Source organism: Pleurodeles waltl, chromosome 1_1, assembly GCF_031143425.1.
Source record: "Pleurodeles waltl isolate 20211129_DDA chromosome 1_1, aPleWal1.hap1.20221129, whole genome shotgun sequence".
NCBI lineage: Eukaryota > Metazoa > Chordata > Amphibia > Caudata > Salamandridae > Pleurodeles > Pleurodeles waltl.
This window is the reverse complement of record NC_090436.1, coordinates 23,461,373-23,482,109: the sequence shown is the minus strand read 5'-3', so window position 1 is coordinate 23,482,109 and position 20,737 is coordinate 23,461,373. Positions and strand designations below refer to the sequence as shown.

The window sequence follows — 20,737 nt, the reverse complement described above, 5'->3', positions numbered from 1 at the left end:
CAGGATTTCAATGAGTTATCCATTCTAAGAGCAAACCCTTAAGGACTCTTTTGTAGGATGCTTCTTTCAGATAAGATTACAGCTATACACAAAGAAGTTTATGTTTAATGAGGATATACAACCTACATTACTTTAATTTAACTCTGATATTAGAGAGAGTGTTCTGAGAGAACCTCATATTGAATCTGTGAATTTTAAAGATTTATTTTTATTATTAAAATGTGTCTATTGAGACACAAGTGTACCAAACATTTCCATGATGAAATTTCAACATGAAAAATTAAACACAAAAATAAAAAGTTCGATATAACTAAATACAATATACCTTACGTATTATCTATAACATAACATCTAAATTATATATTCAAATCTTAAAATACTAATCTTCAGAGGTACTGCACATTGAATAATTGAATCTTAATCACCCTTTCTCACCGATAATTTCTTACCTCCAACAAAAGTTGGCCCAGTGCTATCTCCACGTCGAAATGATGCTTTTGCTCCTGTAGTCATAGCTACAAACACAAGGTTCACAGTAGAGACAATTGTTTATATTTATCAGCCTATTTCTTTGAAACCAAATCCATCAGTAAATGTATCAAACGCCTGAATACCCTCTTGGGTGATAAGTGCGCTATACAAATCAATAAAACATAACAAAACTGATGATGTGCAACAAGGCCTGAAATATGGGGAGAGGCTTGTTGATTTGTTTTAGCATCCCTTAGGAACCAAGGGCCATACTTATGACCCGGTTTGCATTGTGTTTGCACAATGGAACATGGTACATGCATGACGCAAACCTTACATGGAATTTATGAAGCCATGGAAGGACCCCTTGTGTGGCCCAGAGTGGCTTCATAAATCTCGAATAAAGCAATGCAGCACAAATCACTGCATTATGTTATTCTGCACCAGGGAGACGTTCCATTGCTGTTGCGTGAGTGTTCATGGATGTTGACGCTGCCCCAGATTTACCAGAAGTGGTAGACCTAGGAATGCGTAAAAACAGTACGCCTCCCCAGTGAGGCGGAACAAAGAGAAATATTCTTATTTCTCCTTGTTTCTTTCTCTTTCTAGGTGTGCTGCATTCTGCAGCACACACCAAAAGAGAAAAATCCCTCAGGGGATTGTATTTGTGCAGGAAGGTGCCATTCCTGCACAAAAACAATCCTCCTTATAACACAGGAACCCTTGTACCGTGGTGCAACGGTGTCTGTGTTGGTGCTAGGCAGCCAAAACGGCGCCAACACAGGGAAAAAGCAAGGAATGCACAGTATTCTTTTAAATCCAGGGTGTCCTGCCCTTTCTCTGTCATGCATTGCAGTGCAGCAAGGTGAGTTGCTGTGCTGCGCTGCACTGCACTGTGTGAATTTTTGGAAAATCTGCGCAACGACCATTGAGAAAAGTAGTGGCAATGAACAAAGTAAGTAATTAAGTTTTATGTAGATATTTAACAAGAGGTTTCCCTTGTCGTCACCCAAATCAGAAGAAGAGGCAATTTGTGCACTCAGTATCCAGTAGCGATTGGGAGTGATTTTCAGGCGGCTGCAAGGCGAAGCAAAGCACTGCGTCAGTTTCCTTACTATTACAAAAGGCTATGGGTGCAACTCAAAATTGTGTAGTGCTACGCGAGTGTCAACACAACCCTTAGTAAATGCAGCCCATGTTATGTGTGTGCACAAGAAATCACACAGTATTTTCAAGGATAGCAGGTCGTCAATGCAATGCAACCCCTCAATACCGATACTGAGTCACCATCTTCAATATTCTGCTGCTTAATGACCAAGAACTATCCAAATGTTACATTGCGTGCAAATGGAACTCCCTGGAGCCACTGTCGCTGGTGCAGTGGAGGGGGGGGTGGAGTGATGTGCCCAGCAGGAGAGACTGAAGCACAGGGCTGCCCTCGAAAACATGAAAAGATCTGGGGCAAATTGTGGCTCAAACTAGCCTGGCTGATGAGGGGTGATACCCCGAAACCGATCCCAGGATGTTTGTTTCTGGTCCAGGGAGGACCTGGCCTGGCAGTTAGGGCTGGACTGTTCCCAAGGGGAGCAGGGTCAAGACTGATTTGCATATGGCTGTGCCCGAACTGGGGTGATGTGGCGAGCAAAATAACGATGGATTAAACGCAGAGCTGTGACTGGGGGTGAGTGTTTGAAAAGTTTCAACACTACGTTCATCATTTTATTTTGGTTTTGCAAATGGTGGCAATACCATGGGCTGGCTGTGGTGACTTCTTAGGAATAAACCTGTTGAATATGATATGGATATATAGAACTAGTCAATGCGTGTCACTAAAGTTATTAAAAATAAAGTCAATGAAAATGTAGTTATCAAAAAATAAGCTAACATTTTACTCTTTGTCAAATTGATAGTTAATGTATTATTGGCAGGAGCAACAGATTCCATAAGTAACCATGTCTGAAGCCTGTAAGAGAGACCGAAGTAAAGGTGTGCCCACAAAAGACAGTTCTGAGAAGGTATGAGGGTCCACAGGAGACGTGAGTTATGTTATATGGAGTAGACGTTCCTCAAGGGCCATGGCTTTATGCAAGAATAGTGTAGTAAAATGCCTCACTTGGCATGGTTACCCCCCAACTTTTTACCTTTTGTTGATGCCAGTTATGATTGAAAGTGTGCTGGGACCCTGCTAACCAGGCCCCCGCACCAGTGTTCTTTCCCTAAACTGTACCTTTGTTCCCACAATTGGCACAGCCCTGGCACACAGATTATTCCCATGTAAATGGTACCCCTGGTACCAAGAGCCCTGATGACAGGGAAGGTCTCTAAGTGCTGCAGCATGTCTTATGCCACCCTGGGGACCCCTCACTCAGCACATGCACACTGTCTCACAGCTTGTGTGTGCTGGTGGGGAGAAAATGACTAAGTCGACATGGCACTCCCCTCAGAGTGCCATGCCCACCACTCACTGCCTGTGGCATAGGTAAGTCACCCCTCTAGCAGGCCTTACAGCCCTAAGGCAGAGTGCACTATACCACAGGTGAGGGCATAGTCTGCATCCGACACCGCTGTCTCGAGTTCAGGAGAACCAACACCGCAGAGAGGACCCCCAGGTGACTCCAACAACGTGGACACCCTGAGTAGACCTCCCCACACCCCCACAGCGACGCCTGCAGAGAGGATCCAGAGGTCCGCCCTGACCGCGAATGCCTGGTAACAAAGGAACCCAACGCCTGGACCAAGCACTGCACCCGCAGCCCCCAGGACTGAGAGGAACCACCTACCAGTGCAGGTGTGACCAGCAGGCGACCCTTATCCTAGCCCAGTCGGCGGCTGGCCCAAGAAGCCCCCCTGTGCCCTGCCTGCATCGCCAGAGTGACCCCCAGGTCCCTCCATTGCTTTCAATGCAAAACCCTACACCTACTTTGCACATTGCACCCAACCACCCATGTGCCACTGAGGGTGTATTTTGTGTGCCTGTGCGTGTGTCCCCCAGTGCACGACAAACTCCCCTCCCCGTCTGCTCCCCAAGGACGCAGGTACTTACCTGCTAGCAGACTGGAACCAGAGCACCCCTGTTCTCCATAGGCGCCTTTGTTATTTGGGCCCTCCTTTGACCTCTGCACCTGACCGGCCCTGTGTTGCTAGTGCTGTGGGGTTTGGGGTTGCCTTGAACCCCCAATGGTGGGCTGCCCATGCCCCGGAGACTGAACTTGTAAGTGTTTTACTTACCTGAGAAACTAACTATTACTTAACTCCCCCAGGAACTGTTGATTTTTGCAGAGTTCACTTTTAAAATAGCTTATTGACATTTTTTGACAAAACTGTGTATATTACTGTTTTAATTAAAAGTTCCATACTTACCTGTGTGAAGCACCTTGCATTTTATGTGTTTACCTCAAATCCTGAATCTTGTGGTTCTAAAATAAACTAAGAAAATATATTTTTCTATATAAAAACCTATTGGCCTGGAATTGTCTTTGAGTGTGTGTTCCTCATTTATTGCCTGTGTCTGTACAACAAATGCTTAACACTACCCTCTGAATAGCCTACTGCTCAACCACACTACCACAAAATAGAGCATTAGAATTATCTCTTTTTGCCACTATCTTACGTCTAAGGGGAACCCTTGGACTCTGTGCATGCTATTTCTTACTTTGAAATAGTATATACAGAGCCAACTTCCTATAAATAGCAAGTACATTAAGTGATTAGAAACAATGTAAGATCAAATAACAAGTATACAGTACACTCAAGAGACAGTGTGTGAATGAAGTTTCCCTAGGCCTATTAACTTCCTTGCAGCCCAGGGGAGGGGTTGTTGTGGATGACTACAAGAAGGGAAGGCTCCTCTGCACTGGCGATTGAGCGTTGCCCCATTGGCTCAGAGCCAGCAGCTGAAAAATAAAGATATATTTTATTATTGTTTTATTTTTCAGCTGCTGGCTGAGTCAGCATGTGCAGGAAGGGGCCCGGCCATGGGAGGGGGAGGAGGAGTGGAATGAGTGCAGTTAAGTATGCATGTCAGTTTGGCCGGCCATCTTAGGCCGGCCAAACTGACATGCGCACTTAGGTTTCTCCAGCCCAGCTGTGTTACACAGCCAGGTTGGAGAAGCAGCACAGACTCCAGTGCACTGTCTGAGCAGACCAAGCACCTCAGATCAATTCTGATGCTGCTCTCATGCTAGGTATAACATGAAAGCAGCAGAAGGATTGCATGGGGAGTCTGTGCTGGTGTCCCAGGGACTGCTGGGACACCAACACCATTGGGAGGGAAGAGGAGCAAGGCGGACGGTGGCGGCAGACATTTACATTTTTTAATTTATTTTTAATTTTTCTAGTTTCCCCCATCCCCGCCCCTCTGAAACTCCCCCCACCCACCACTGACTACAAGATTGTCACAGTACTTACTTTTTGGCATAAGACTATGTGAGTGACATAGAACATTTAAGGGAGTCCACCTACACGCGAGACCTAGGGCCAGATGTACAAAGGTAATCGTTTACGATTACCAATTAGCAAATTTCTGTGGTTCGTTATTTGGTAATTGCAAATACCAATGTGTCTTTGATACATTTTGCGATTCCCAGTTGGTAGCAAATAGACCTAACTCATGAATATTAATGAGTTAGGTCTCTGTTTGCGACCCATTGGAAATCGCAAAACTCACAGGGATGGTGGCCTGCTGCGGTCAGCAGATTACCATGTCTGCAACTGATTTCAAATAAAGAAATCTTTTTTTTTTAAATGCAGGCTGTTTTCCTTAAAGAAAAACTGGATCAATCAATCAATCAATCAATCAGAGAATTTATAAAGCGCACTACGTACCCGTGAGGGTTTCGAGGCGCTGGGGGAGGGGTGCTGCTACTGATCGAAGAGCCAAGTTTTGAGGAGTCTTCTGAATCTGAGAAGTTCTTGGGTCTGGCGTCGGTTGGTGGGGAGGGAGTTCCAGGTCTTGGCGGCGAGGCAGGAGATGGATCTGCCGCCGGAGGTCTTTTGCTGGATGCGGGGAACGGCGGCCAGGGCGAGGTTTGAGGAGCGGAGCTGGCGGGTGGGGGTGTAGAAGCTGAGCCTGCTGTTTAGGTAGGCAGGTCCGATGTTGTGGAGGGCCTTGTGTGCGTGGGTGAGTAGCTTGAAAGTGATCCTCTTGTCTACGGGGAGCCAGTGAATGTCTCTTAGGTGGTGGGAGATGTGGTTGCGGCGGGGTATGCGGAGGATTAGTCGGGCTGAGGCATTTTGGCGTCGTAGGTGTTTGGCAGGGATTCCTGTGTATAGTGCATTGCCGTAGTCTAGCTTGCTGCTGATGAGGGCCTGTGTCACGGTTCTTCTTGTTTCGGGATCCACTTGTAGATCCTGCGGAGCATGCGGAGGGTGTTGTAGCAAGATGAGGAGACTGCATTGACCTGTTTGGACATGGAGAGGGAGGAGTCGAGGATGAAGCCTAAATTGCGTGCATGGTTGGTGGGAGTTGGAGGGGTTTCCAGTGTGGTTGGCCACCACGAGTTGTCCCAGGCTGAGGGGGTGGGTCCGAGGATGAGGACCTCTGTCTTGTCCGAATTCAGCTTCAGCCGGTTGTTTCTCATCCATTTGGCGATGGCCTTCATGCCGTCGTGGAGGTTGGTTCTGGCAGTGTGAGGGTCTTTGGTGAGGGAGAGGATGAGCTGTGTGTCATCGGCGTAGGAGATGATTTTGAGGTCGTATTGGCAGGCCAGTTATGCAAGGGGGGCCATGTAGATATTGAATAGTGTCGGGCTGAGTGAGGAGCCTTGGGGAATGCCGCAGATGATGTCAGTGGCTTTGGATCGGAAGGGGGGGAGGCGTACCCTGTGCGTTCGGGCGTGGAGGAAGGACGCGATCCAGTCGAGGGCTTTGTCTTGTATTCCGGCTTTGAAGAGGCGGGCTATCAGGGTGCAGTGGCAGACTGTGTTGAAGGCGGCAGATAGGTCCAGGAGGATGAGGGCTGATGTTTGTCCGTTGTCCAGTTGGCGTCTGATGTCGTCTGTGGCGGCTAGGAGGGCGATCTTGGTGCTGTTGTTCCGTCTGAACCCTGACTGGGAGGGGTCCAGGATGTTGTTGTCTTCGAGGTGGTGGGTTAGTTGCATGTTGGCGATTTTTTCGATGACCTGTGCCGGGAAGGGGAGCAGGGAGATGGGACGGAAGTTTTTCAGATCTTGAGTGTCAGCTTTGGGCTTCTTCAGGAGGGCGTGGATTTCGGCATGCTTCCAGCTTTCCGGGAAAGTTGCTGTTTTGAAGGAGATATTGATGACCTTCCGTAGTTGGGGGGCAATGATTGCGTTGGCTTTGTTGTATACGTGGTCAGGGCAGGGGTCCGATGGAGATCCTGAGTGGATGGAGTTCATGATCTTGAGTGTCTCTGTGTCATTGACGTTGGTCCAGGAGGTCAGGTGGTTGGTGTGGGTGGTGCTTGCGGGGATGGGGTCTGGCGTGGTTGTGGTGGAGAAGCTGTTGTGGATGTTGGTTATTTTCTGGAGGAAGTAGGTGGACAGAGAGTCGCAGAGTACTTGAGATGGTTGGATGTCGTTGACGTTGGTGCTCGGGTTGGAGAGTTCTTTCACGATGTTGAAGAGCTCTTTGCTGTCCTGTGCGTTGTTATCCAGGCGGTCTTTGAAGGAGGATCTCTTGGTTGTTCTGATGAGCTGGTGGTGCCTGTGGGAGGCGTCCTTGAGGGCTGTGTGGTTGTCAGGGGTGCATTCGTGGAGCCATTTCTTTTTTAGTTTCCAGCAGTCGCGTTTGGAGGCTTGGAGCTCGTCGGTGAACCAGGTGGCTTTTTTGCAGGCTTGATTGTTGGGTGGGTTCTTGAGTGGCGCTAGGGAGTTGGCGCAGTTGGTGATCCACTGTCTGAGTTTGAGAGCGGTGGTGTCTGGGTCGGTGGGAGGGTTCTGGGCTAGGGTATTGTTAAGTTGTTCTGCAGTGACTTTGCTCCAGCAGCGGCGAGGTAGTTGTTGGGGGCGGTGGTGTTTGTTTCTTGAAGGTGAAATGGATGCACTGGTGGTTGGTCCAGTAGAGTTCGGTGGTGTGGTCGAAGGTGACGTGGGCGCTTGTGGTGAAGATGGGATCAAGCGTGTGGCCGGCGATGTGGGTGGGTGTGGTGACGAGTTGTCGGAGTCCGAGTTTGGCGAGGTTGGCGATCAGTGTAGTGGAGTTGGGGTCGTTGTTGTTCTCTAGGTGGTAGTTGAGGTCTCCGAGGAGGATGTAGTCCGTGGAGGGCAGTGCGTGGGAGCTGGCGAGTTCGCGATGGTGTCGTTGAAGGGTGCTTGTGGGCCCAGGGGTCCGGGATGCATTTTTTTTAAAAAGTTTTCTTTTAATTTTTGTAAGAGTAGGTGCTCTTAACCCCTTCGCTTCCAGGCCGTTTCTTTGGCTATTTGGGCAGTTCGCGCTTAGGCCCTCATAACTTTTTGTCCACATAAGCGACCCACACCAAATTTGCGTCCTTTTTTTCCCAACAGAAATTCTAGAGGTACCCAGAGCTTGGGGGTTCCCCTGGGGAGACCAAGAAATTAGTGAAAATCCAGCAAAAAGTTTGTTGTTTTTTCTTAAATGGGAAAAAAGAGCTGCAGAAGAAGGCTTGTTGTTTTTTCCCTGAAAATGGCATTAACAAAGGGTTTGCGGTGCTAAAATCACCATCTTTCCAGCTTTGAGGAACATTTTTCAACACAATTTTGGCATTTTACTGGGACTTACCCAATTTTTACTATTTTTTGTACTTTTAGCCTCCTTCCAGTTAGTGACAAAAATGGGTGTGGAACCAGTGCTGGTCCCAGAGAACTAAACGTTTCTAAAAGGTAGACGAAATTCTGAATTAAGCAAGGGGTCATTTGTGTAGATATTACAAGGTTTTCCTACAGAAAATAACAGCTGAAATAAAAAATATTGAAATTGAGGTGAAAAAACCAGCCATTTATCTCCATGTTTTACTGTGAACTTTTTCCTGCAATGTCTGATTTTCAAAAGCAAAGTACTGTTACATGTGCTGGACTCTTCTGGTTCGGGGATATATAGGGCTTGTAGGTTCATAAAGAACTCTAGGTACCCAGAGCCAATGAAGGAGCTGCACCTTGCAGTGGGTTTTCATTGTATACCGGGTATACAGCAATTCATTTGGTGAAATATAAAGAGTGAAAAATAGGTATCAAGGAAACCTTTGTATTTCCAAAACGGACATAGGTTAAGGTGTTGAGAAGCAGTGGTTATTTGCACATCTCTGAATTCCGGGGTGCCCATACTAGCATGTGAATTACAGGGCATTTCTCAAATACATTTGGAGAGTAAAAATGTAGAGAAGAATAAGGGGCAATAACACTTGTTCTTCTATTCTGTATTCCCCCATGACTCCCGATAAAAATTGTACCTCACTTGCGTGGGTAGGCCTAATGCCCGCGACAGGAAACGCAACGTGGACACATACCATATTTACATTCAAAATCTGACGTGTTTTTTGGAAAGTGCCTAGCTGTGGATTTTGGCCTTTAGCTCAGCCGGCACCTAGGGAAACCTAGCAAACCTTCAAATTTTTTAAAACTAGACACCTAGGGGAATTGAGAACGGGATGACTTGTGGGGCTCTCACCAGGTTCTGTTATCCAGAATCCCTTGCAAACCTCAAAATTTGGCAAAAAAACACTTTTACCTCAACGTTCGGTAACAGAAAGTTCTGGAATCTAAGAGGAGCCACAAATTTCTTTACACTCAGCATTCCCCCAAGTCTCCCAATAAAAATGGTACCTCACTTCTGTGCATAGGTCTAGTGCCCATGACAGGAAATGCCCCCAAAACACTAGGTGGACACATCAAAATTATCAAATACAAAACTACCTGTTTTTGTAGGGGGGCACCTGTGTTTTTGGTCGTGGGCTCAGCCATCTAGGGAAACCTACCAAGCCCAGACATTTCTGAAAACTAGACACACGAGGGAGTCCAAGGAGGTGTGACTTGCGTGAATACCCCAATGTTTTCTTACCCAGAATCCTCAGCACACCTCAAATTTAGCTAAAAAAAATCACAGTTTTCCCACATTTCTGTGTGGGATCACTGCACTGGCACAAATGTCCTACCACCCAATGTTCCCCTCAGTCTCCCGATAAAAATGATACCTCATTTGTGTTGGTGGGCCGAGTGCCTGTGACAGGGAAGAGCCAAAAACAGGTCGAAAATGAGGAGAAACCAAAGCGGGTCCAAAAGGGCAATTTGGAAAAAAACGTTTTTAGACTGACAAGTGGGGCAGAATGTTTATTGGTATAGAAGCGACAGTGCTGGGTGGTAGTAATTTTGTGGATTCCTGTAGATTCCAGAAGGTTCCATCACAAAAATGTGGGAAAAATGTGTGATTTCCAGCAAAGTTAGAGGTTTGCAGGGCATTGTAGGTAAGAAAATGGTGCGGGTGCATGTGAAACACACCACCCTGGACTCACCCAGATGTTTAGTTTTCAGATGTGTCTAGGTCTTGTAGATTTTTCTACATGGAAGCATCCCAAAGTCCAAAAAGTGCAGCCCTCACCATTCCAAGTGGGACGATTTTGAGAGTTAGCCAAGCTCTCATGGCCCAAATGTAAAACCAAAACCCCAAATAATCAAATGTCCTTGTGCTTGCCGTGGGATAAGATGTTTTAGTGTGCAGGGAAGAGCTGAAAGACTGTTACCCCCTTCCGTTGGTGTGGGGGCATAACCATGCCCATACTGGTTGGTAGCCACCACCCCACTATTTTTTTTTTTATTCCCTGGCATCTAGCAGGCTTTCTACCCCCCCCCCCCCCCCCCCCCCAGGGAGTGGATCAGGGGTAATTGCCTCATCTGCCCACCAGTGGGCAAAACAAGTTTGTTCCCATGTATTTCGCGTGAGGGTATAGTCAATCTTCTGTGGTCTCTGGTGGCCTTTCTGTCCCCCTTGGGGGCAGATGGGCCTTACAAAAATAGGCCGATCTGCCCCAAGGGGGGCAGAAATGGCCTAAAATAAATTTGCCCCCAGGGGAGCGACCCTTGTCTAAGGGGTCGCTCCCCTTGCGTGAAATCGACGCAAAAAAATCCCTGGTGTCTAGTGGTTTCTGCCCCCCTTGGGGGAAGATTGGCTTAAGAAAAATAGGCTGATCTGTCCTAAAAAAAAATTGCCCTCCAGGGGATCGACCCGTGCCTAAGGGGTCGCTCCCCATCTGTAAAAAAGAACAATAAATCCCTGGTGCCTGGTGTTTTCTGTCCCCATTGATCGCCCTAATTAATATAGGCCAATCTGTCCCCGGGGGGGGTGGGGGGCAGAAAAGGCCTGATAAAAAATTGCCCCCTGGGGAGTGACCCCTGCCTAAGGGGTCGCTCCCCTTATCAATGTAAACAAAAAACAAAAAAATCCCTGGTGTCTAGAGGCTTCTGCCCCCCCCGGGGGCAGATCGGCCCAATTAATACAGGCCGATCTGCCTCCGGGGGGGGGGGGGGGCGTAGAAATGGCTTTATAAAAAATGACCCCCAGGGGAGTGACTCTTGCCCAAGGGGGTCACTCCCCTTTTATGCCAATAACAAAAACAAAAGGTGTCTATGGGCATTCCTGCACCATGGTAGCTATGCGATCATGCTGCAGAAATGCTCAGAGAGAAATGAAAAGGGAAGGAAAAGCCTTTCCTTCCCTTTTCATGCCTCTCTTACCTCCCCTGCCCCTGTACAGAGGAGAAACAAATCTGTTTCTCCTCGGATTGCACTGGAAGCATGCTTCCAGTGCGCTGGGAAGCGACCTCTGATGAGATCAGTGCGGAATAGTGCGCAATAGTGCGCTGACGTCATCAGACGTCACTGTGGGGGCCGGCGTGTAAGGGGAAGCAATTCCCCTTCCAGTCGTGCCCTGGGGGGTGGCCCTCAGGGGCTCACTAGCGCTTCCCCTGAGGGCCTCTATCAAGACATAGGGGGTCATTCTGACCCCGGCGGTCATGGACCAGGGTTGGCGGGAGCACCGCCAACAGGCTGGCGCTGCCGCGCAGGGCATTCTGACCGCGGCGGTTTGGCCGCGGTCAGAAGAGGAAAACCGGCGGTCTCCCGCCGGTTTTCCGCTGCCCAAAAGAATCCTCCATGGCGGCACAGCTCGCTGCGCCGCCATGGGGATTCTGACACCCCATACCGCCATCCTGTTTCTGGCGGTTCTCCCGCCAGGAACAGGATGGCGGTATGGGGTGTCGTGGGGCCCCTGGGGGCCCCTGCAGTGCCCATGCCAATGGCATGGGCACTGCAGGGGCCCCCGTAAGAGGGCCCCACAAAGAATTTCAGTGTCTGCTATGCTATGCAACAGCACCCGTCGCACCCCTTCCACTCCGCCGGCTCGATTCCGAGCCGGCCTCCTTGTGGAAGGGTGTTTCCTGCTGGGCTGGTGGGCGGCCTTAAGGCGGTCGCCCGCCAGCCCAGTGGGAAACCCAGAATGATCGCCGCGGTCTTTCGACCGCGGAACGGTATTCTGGCGGCTCCCGCTTGGCGGGCGGCTCCCGCCGCCCATCAAGCTCGGAATGAGGGCCATAATGGTTACGTCCGTGGTGCCTCAGCGCCGAGCCACCGGACGTAACCATTACGTCCGTGGCGGGGAAGGGGTTAAACAATGTATTTACAAACATTCATATTCACATTTGTGAATGGGTTACCACCAACTTGAAGTTGGTGGTAAATGCCAAATATTTTACAACCACATTTTGGTCACAAAACATTCATACATAGCACTGCAATTCGTTATTAGGAAGGGACGCCCTAAACATGCTCCTTCTTCATAACGAATTGCAAACCCTAATTGTGATTCGGTAACAGCTTACAGAATCAAAATTTGGCCTTTGTACATTTAAAAATGCCTTTTTGTGTTCGCAAGCGGCCCGATTCTGCAAACACTTCCAGGAATCAGGCCATTTGTGAATGTAAAATAGCTTTGCATATCTGACCCCCAGTTCTCTGCAGCGCAGTCAATTCCTTTGTCTATTTCAGAGCCAACATAAGGCACGTCACTTTAATTCTTTAAGGTGCATCTTGCTGTTTCCAAAAGAGTAGGAAAAGTAAAGTGGACCTGTGTATGGTTTTGGACCTCATTCTCTTCTCCTCCTTTGGACCTACCTACTATGTTGATCCCTGGTCAACTCTCCGTAATGAAAAACCATAGTCAGTAGTCGAGTAGATTTCCCTAAATCCATCCTGCTGTACTGAGGGGATATTATTATGACTAATCCAATCTGTAGTCCACATCAACACCAGTTTACTGAAGATATTTGATATCCATATAACAATAATTTAATTGTCTGGGTCACTTGTGTTTGTTTTTTTGTGTAAGATATTAATCCGTGTGGCCTATCAGAAATCTGGAAGCGCACCTAACGATAGTACGGTCATAGAAAACAGAAACAACTGTTCTGCAAAATCTTTTTAGATTATTTTTTAGGTCTGATGTGGGCAAATTATGCAGATCATCTGCACTTAATAGCTTGAGGTCTTGCATAATTTATTGAATAAAAAAATTAGGACATTAACTCATATGAAACCATATCACACGAAGAATCAAGAAGGCTTTGATTTTATCATATTGTGACATTGGGTCCTTGTAGCTTTAAGGCTGAATAAGTAACACTCAGTGTAAAACCACCCATTGTTCATAGATAACCCCTCCGCCATATTACAAGTGCATTATATCCAACAACACTTGTGATGCGCCGGCTGGAAATATCCGCACTGCTTATGACGGAGGAACCAGTCTGCCGAACTGTATAACAGGCCCCAAGTTACTGGTAAAGGTAATATTAAATGTGCTGATAAATAACATTGTACATTTAAATCAAAAATAAAACATAAATAATAACATGCTTTGTAAAGTTGGACTTTGTTAGAAGCACCATAGAACAAGTAGTGAACACCTCGACATTACTGACCACAGCAAATTGGGATATTTTGTCAGAGCTCCCTTATATAATAATTTATAATAGCAGAAGCTTGTAGGCGATTGTATATACTGGCCTTGGCAAATGCTGGGAAGGCATCTCAAAGGGCACAAGTTTTTCTATGATAGTTATTTTTCCCGGGGGAACAATGTTTCACAAAGGCACTAGTTCTTTTGTGGCCCCCATATTTGTGTGCTGGCCAAACAGTCTTTCCAGCCTAAAGAAAGATTTCTGATGGACTCATAGAAGTGTTGGCTGGTACTCAGGCTATTACTCTCTGCCACAGTAACAGACTTCAAAGTTTAGTTAATTTCACAAGCCAGTCTTCTGAACCTTCTCTACCTTCTGAGGCTTAACAATCAATATATTTTAATAAAATGTCTCAAATTCTGTGGTTTACCTTATTTTTCAGATAAAATTTGGGAAAAGCTCAGGGCGTGTTTGACATAGTTCAGTGAAAACACTCCAGTGGTGTGCCACACTTCTTCTCACCAACCTGTGCCTTGCAGCCTTCTTGCCAGCTCGTTGCTGAAGAGGACATTCATGAGCTTGGTGTTGTTGTATGCTCTATCCTTGCTGAACTTCTGCATTCCCTCTCCCTTCAAGTGCCTGAGGTCCACCTTCCCATGTCGATGAGTGAGCGAGGAGACGATCACAATTCGGCCTTCCGTGGACTGCTTCATCAAGCCTGTGAGATGGAGATGGACAGGTGGTTACACACAAGGACACCACAAAGAGGAGCAGGCCACAGAGTTCATAAATACCTGATGAAGCCTGTAAGAGAGACAGAAGTATGGGGGAACCCACAAAAGACAATTATGAGATGGTCTGAGGGTCCACATGAGAAGTGAGCCATGTTATATGGAGTAGACTTTCCTAGAGGACCATGGCTTTAGGCAAAAAATAGCAAATAAATGTACTTGTTTACAAACAACGCAAGATCAAAATAACAAGCGTGCTGTACACCCAAGTTGATTCTTCTCATCTACAGTAGGAATTTGCTTGTCATGTTGCTCAAGGCAGGAGAAGCCAAGCATTATCCACGGAATGCTGATGAACCATTCTGGAGTGGGTAAAATGGATGTGCAGAATAGCAGTCGTATATCCCATGCTTTTCCTAAACAGGTAACCTATGAAGCGGTGGGGGGATTTAAATTAAAACTCCTTGATCCTTTTATGAAGACGATGATGATGATAAAATGCTTTGCCTCTAGTAAATTCAGCTCTGATGAACAAATGACTAGTTCTACTACACTTATGATTCTCTAAAATAAACTGACAACTGTGAAAAAAGTGCCTAAACGTACTTGTGCACAAGGGTAAATCTTCTTCAAGGTGCAACGGTAGAGGGCCAAGAATGCTCCAGGGTGGGATTGCACACAAACTGATGAGATTATGGTGCCATTTGCAAGCCTTTCCATGGCATAGTCCCAATCTTGACAAAGTAGGATATTTATTTCTGCAGAGGCCATCCCTAGGGTAGGAGTGCACAGAAACCTCTCTGAGAAGAGAGGGTTTAGAGACAGGGTTTTTCCATGGGGAAAAATATTTTTTGCTTTTTAGAAATAAAGGTAAAACAGGTTTTGAAGCACAATTGTGTGTGATTACATATGCAAAAATGCTTATTTAAGGATGCAATTAGGAGGGTTGGCTCGAGCGTCTTTATAATGGCTACTGGACCCTGAAACTCCGGATACCCCGGATCCTGAAGCTCCCGATACATATGAGGATTTCCACCATCTCTCCATTGTGTGTGCGACGCAAGAGTGAGCGTGGCCGGCGAACACATCAGGAGAAGCATGTTCCAGGAAGGCTGCTTTTGCTTAATTGGGTCCTATCAATAAACTTCCTTTTTTGTTGTTTCAGTGAATCTGCCTCACATTGATATGATAGATTAGTCATGCAGCGCATGCAATCTGTTTGTTATCTTGAGAATTTTGCTCTCATCTTGTAGCCTTTATAACCTTTGATAGGATTTGTGTTTTTCAAAACATTTAGTACCAAAACTCTTTTACTTGTTCTCCTTTTGTTCCTCAATATCTGGTAATTATGGGACATTTTCTGAAGCTATATTGTGTTTGATCATTTTAAAAGACTGGGATTTATCTGCTTGTTAAAGCTATAGACCAATTTCCCTTGTCAACAAAGATTGTTTTCTAAACTTATAGCCTGTAGAATTAAAACATTTATTCCTGATTTAATAGGCTTTGAACAGTTAGGTTTTGTCAAAGGCAGATACAGCACAGATAATTTCAGAACCTTCCTCAGTGTGATACATGCTGCATCTTGTAGTATGCTACCAATTGCTGCAATTACACTAGATACTGAAAAAGCCTTTGATAGAGTAAATTAGATTTTTTTAATGAAAGTCTTCTACTGGCATGGATTTGTCCATTGATATTTTGAGATATATGAACCAGTTTCATTCTGCACCTAGAGCGTCTGTGTCAGTTATTGGTCTCTAATCTGAATACTTTGATTTACAAAGGGGTACTAGACAGGGCTGCCCTTCTCCGCCTCCCCCACTTTTATTTATCCTAGCCCTAAAGCCTTTTCTGGATCAAATTCATAGATCAACTAGTTATAGGGACTCTATGCATGGGGATTTCCAGGTTACGTTTACAGCATATGCGGGTGATCCTCTAGTATTTCACTCTAATCTGGAATCCACTCGCCCAATGTTTTTCATTTATTGCAGGTATAATATTGGGAATCAGGCCTGAAATTCAATGTTGACAAAAAGATGTCATGCTATGAAATAAATATTGTTTTAAACACATGTTTTCAAATTCTGGCTTCTCATGGAACTCCACACTTGTCAAATGTCAAGGTGTAAAATACTCATCTTTATTTAGGGAAATTATTGCTATTATCATCGAAGACATCTAACAGCATCTCCATTCCCTTTACACACGATGGTCACCTTTATTTCTTTCTTGGTGGGGAGGATTAGGCACTATTAGGATGATGATGCTCCCAAATGTCAACTATCACTTATCAATGCCACCTACTTCCTCACATTTGTTTTACATTTTGTGATACCGTTCTAAAGAAATGTCTGTGGAATGCTAAAACACCATGCACCTCCTTATACAAACTTAAAATATTGGAAGGTACAGGTGGATTTACCTTCACTGACTTCATTTGTTACCACTCAGCTTTTGTCTTAAAATGTGGACCACGCTTTTCCCAGGCAGTGTCATCATTCCCACAGTTTGAAGCACAAAGAACTTGATTCTAGATGTCCTTTTTCTTTCAAAGATGTAGTATATTTTATGCATAAATTCCATTTTAGTTCCTCACCAATTATAAAACACTCTATACTCCTTGCTAAACCCTTTAAACCTACATTCTCATTATACATCTTTTGATTCTCCCCTGTAATGCACATCAACATTAATAATAGAGTTACTTTCTGGCAAAAGTGGGTTCAGAAAGTTATCAAGTGTGTGGATTACATATAATAAATAATCAATTCATGATTTTCCATACATTTCAACACATTTTTAATATGCCATCTTCTTTAAAGTATATATTTGACCAGTTTATCCTGTTGCCATTGGCCAGGGAACCTCCACTGAAGGTATACATGAAGAATCGGGCATGTCCTTTATTACAGATTTTACTCGTGTTTGTCTTCTTTGATTATGGGGTTCTGTGTGGTGTAAGGAGGATTTACATGTTAATAGGCTCACACTCCAGGATTGTTTGTTTTTAGATAAAGCAGCCACAATCCTATGTCTACAATATGTCACGAAATATCTTTATGAACTAGGAAGACCAGGACTTTTTACCAACCCCAGGGACATTGTAAAAAGTGATCTTGCATGGGTCAAACAGGCTTTCTCCCAGTGGGTGGCAATCGGTGCTTAATTTGTGCTTGTTGTTTCCGGTGCCGAGCACCAGCACTTATGTTTGAGGGCCGGCGCTTACTCTTCTGCCTCAAGCAGTTGCTGCGAGCAAAAGACACATATGGGAAAGACAGAGGTAGAGAAAAATGAAAAAGTGTCACAAAGGGAGAAAGTAGAAAGCTACAAGAGTGAGCTGAAGGGGCAGGGAGTGGCTGTAAATGGATTGAAGAGGCCCGAGATGACTTCAGGATTTGCTCGCACATTTAGATGCGCCAGAAGCGTGTGTAAGAGGAACGTTTTTATTTACAATTTAAGCACTGGTGGCAATCGAATGGAAGAAGTCTGCCTTAACAAAGCAGACAGTGTGCAAGTATGTCCTGGTTAAATCTGCCAGTGGGATGGAGCCCTACCTCCTCGTGAACATGCCAAGTAGGCAATGTTGCAGCCTGTAATTTTTAAGGTTGGACATTTTCCACTAACTCTTGTTTCCAAAGGGGGCTTGGTATAAACATTCTAACTTGCCTATTTGTAAGTGCGATAACATCTCAATTTGTGGCACCATGCATATATTAGTTCTCTGTCCAACGTTTTCCAATCTCCGACCAAGTAATACAGGCCTCTTTTGATTTCCAAAGATTTCAGACAAATTAGACCCACGTACCTCTTCTTATAGCTGCTAGCTACACCTAAATTAGGTCTTTTTGTTTCCCGTTTTCTTTCTGGTGTCTCATCTGCAAGCCATCAAGTATTGGAATTACATTAGGACGTCTATGACAATTTGTAGTCTTATCTTAATGCTGAGTTTTGGTATTATTTGATGTATTTTTAACTGATGCATCTTTATTGTGACACGTTGTTGTTTTTAGGAGATGCACACTTTCATGATTTTATCAAAAATTGAATAAAGTCTATTATTGATATTGATTGATTCACTCTATTACACAAGTTTTACCTTTTGCATCTTTACAGTTATCACACATGACTGATCCTTCATTTACTGGCTTTGATTTTGGTATTTAGCAGAAAGCATATAAAAAAACAAAAGTGGATTTACAGCGGGAAAAGGATTTACATCAATCCTTTCAGATATTCTTATGGAATAACATGTGGTCTAAAACCCACTCTACTTCCTATTCAGATAGAACCATCCTAACACTATTTTATTTTATAATAGATTATATTCAACCCCTGGCTCTTTTTATAAAATGGAAATCTCTACGGATAACATGTTCTGCCCCATGCAGTTAATAGAGATGTTTTACATATGTTTTTTGAATGTCAAAGTGTTTCCCTTGTTTGTTTCTAGGTTTGGGATAAGAGTGTTGATATTTGCTCTGTTCAATTACCATTTCATATAGTTTCAATTTTTCTAGGAGGATCTTTTTGTACTTGGAAGGTTGATCCCATGAATGGAAAATGTGTGGCCCTTCTTATTGCTACTGTTTTGCAAAAAACTTCAAATTGGAAAGACACCATGTAGATTACTTTCACGAGATGATGGACATCACTGCACCATAACCTCAGACTTGAGAGTGCTTCTTCATCTTCTGTTCAATATATGATAAAGAGGAGATTGTTGTGGACGTCTCTAATCTCCTTTTTGTCTAATGATGCTTAAGAATCTTCTCCTGAACACAGGGTATTCGATCCCCCATAAGGCTCCATCAATTTATATATCAGATTATTAAGTTATCTCAGTTTAACTGATTTTTTTTATCTACATTTGTAATAATTATTCCTTTTGTAAAGCTTTCCTTTTCTCTTCTCCCCCTTCTCTTTTCTCTATTTTCTTATTTACTGATTTAATCCACATAAAATGCTTTATACCTTTATATAAGCTATTTAGGGACATATTTATACTTTTTGGTGCAAAAGTGCACTAACGCAGTTCTGCACCAAAATGTTTAGTGCCATTCCTGAGCACCAGCAGGGCGCCATATTTATGGAATGGCGCAAACCGGTGCAAATGGTGGGCTAGCGTAAAAAAAAATAAAAAATGACTTTGGTTGGGTGGGTTTTGTGCAGCCCAAAAAGCATTTTTCTAGAGCAACTAGAAAAATGCTTTGTTCATGCGGCCCTTAGTATCCACAAAGGCAATTTTATGAGTTTCACTCCCGCGCATGCTTATTGTTGGTCTGCTAAGCACTGAGGGGCTCAACAATCATATCACGGTGTGACTACTAAATTCTTCATCAATTCTGTGTCTTACTCTTATCTAAAGTAAAGACCTCCATGTGAGGCATGTTTGTTGGAGAGGCTGTACCTCAAAGCTTAACTGACTGGGGAAAATATTTAGAGAGTTTATCCAACTTAAATTGGTTCTTCAGCTCTGCAAATCCTCAATTACTCCCAAAGGATAGGGGACCTCACTTACAAGGTTTTGGCGCAGGACAGCGCCACGAAGGTTCCTGCAGCGGCGCTGCCCTTGGTCAAAAGAAAAGGGCAGGAATGTGCCATGTCTATGAGTTAAGGAGCATTCCTGTTGTTTCCCCCTGCGTTGGCGCACAGTGGGCTGCCATGCGCTGCCATGTACCAACCCAGGCACCCTTGCACTATGATGCAAGGGTGACTGCTTGGAAGGGACACCTTCCTGCACAAAAACAAAAACAAAATGTTTTCCTCATTCTAGAGGAACACACAAGAAGAAATAAAGTTATTTCTCCTTGTTGCGGCTGTCTTTTGCCTCCCCTGGAGAGGTGTAGGCTTTTGACACATTCCCAGGTTTACAAAATCTTGTAAATTGGGGAATGTGTCAAATGCTATGGTGTTCAGTGGGAACATCCACCATAATGCCCATGGCACGCCTCCCTATCGCAGTGTGAGACAACACAATGACTTGCGCTTCGTTGCTTCACCCCGTATCTACAAGGCCATGAAAAGCCACGCAGGGTGGCTTTACGTGGCCTTGTAGATATGGCCCTGTGGCACAAAAGTATCAAAAAAGTGATGCTCTGGTGGAGCACAGGAGCTTGTAAATAAGCCCCAGGAAACCTAGAAAAGAACGGACCACCCATCAGAGGTCTTCTCCAGGCCAGGATTTGAAATGCCTCTACCTGTGAACTGAATGTGAAGCCCTTTTGCTTCAATTCTCCCTATAAACTGGACTCACTAGGAGAAATTTCCACCGGAAGGATGCCTGTATGAAATGACCAAGTGGACTATCCCGGGGAAAAATTACCAAAGGTCATCCTATACTCCAAAAGTCCTCCCTAAGAAATGCTTATTAGGTGGCGAACAAGGTGGGTCAGTGAGCTGAACACTGACTGTTAACAAAAGGTGGTGTGCTGGGCGCCAGGAACTTGAATCCCAGTGTCACCATCTGCTGATTCAAGCTTATGTCCTCTTTTCATACTAGTTATATCTGGATGACCTTCATGTGCCATATGTAGATGGACTAGAGTACTAAAAGAAGTTCTACAACTTGCAATAGTTAATGGGAAAATAATTATTATGGGATTATAGGGTAACACAGAAAGTGGAGGGTGATGTTTCTGAAAAATGAAAGGTAGACAGGCTATTTGTA

General features: G+C 44.9%; 1 protein-coding gene across 3 annotated transcripts in view; it reads right to left on the bottom strand.

Moving 5' to 3' along the window:
- The window catches only part of LOC138255868 (retinol dehydrogenase 14-like), a 267,326-nt gene that overhangs the window by 64,259 nt on the left and 182,330 nt on the right, over positions 1-20,737 (bottom strand). For all 3 annotated transcript variants that reach the window (XM_069205850.1, XM_069205846.1, XM_069205855.1), the window contains one exon: positions 13,860-14,051. In XM_069205850.1, coding sequence (XP_069061951.1) covers positions 13,860-14,051 — 192 coding nt within the window. The remainder of the gene's footprint in view (positions 1-13,859; positions 14,052-20,737) is intronic.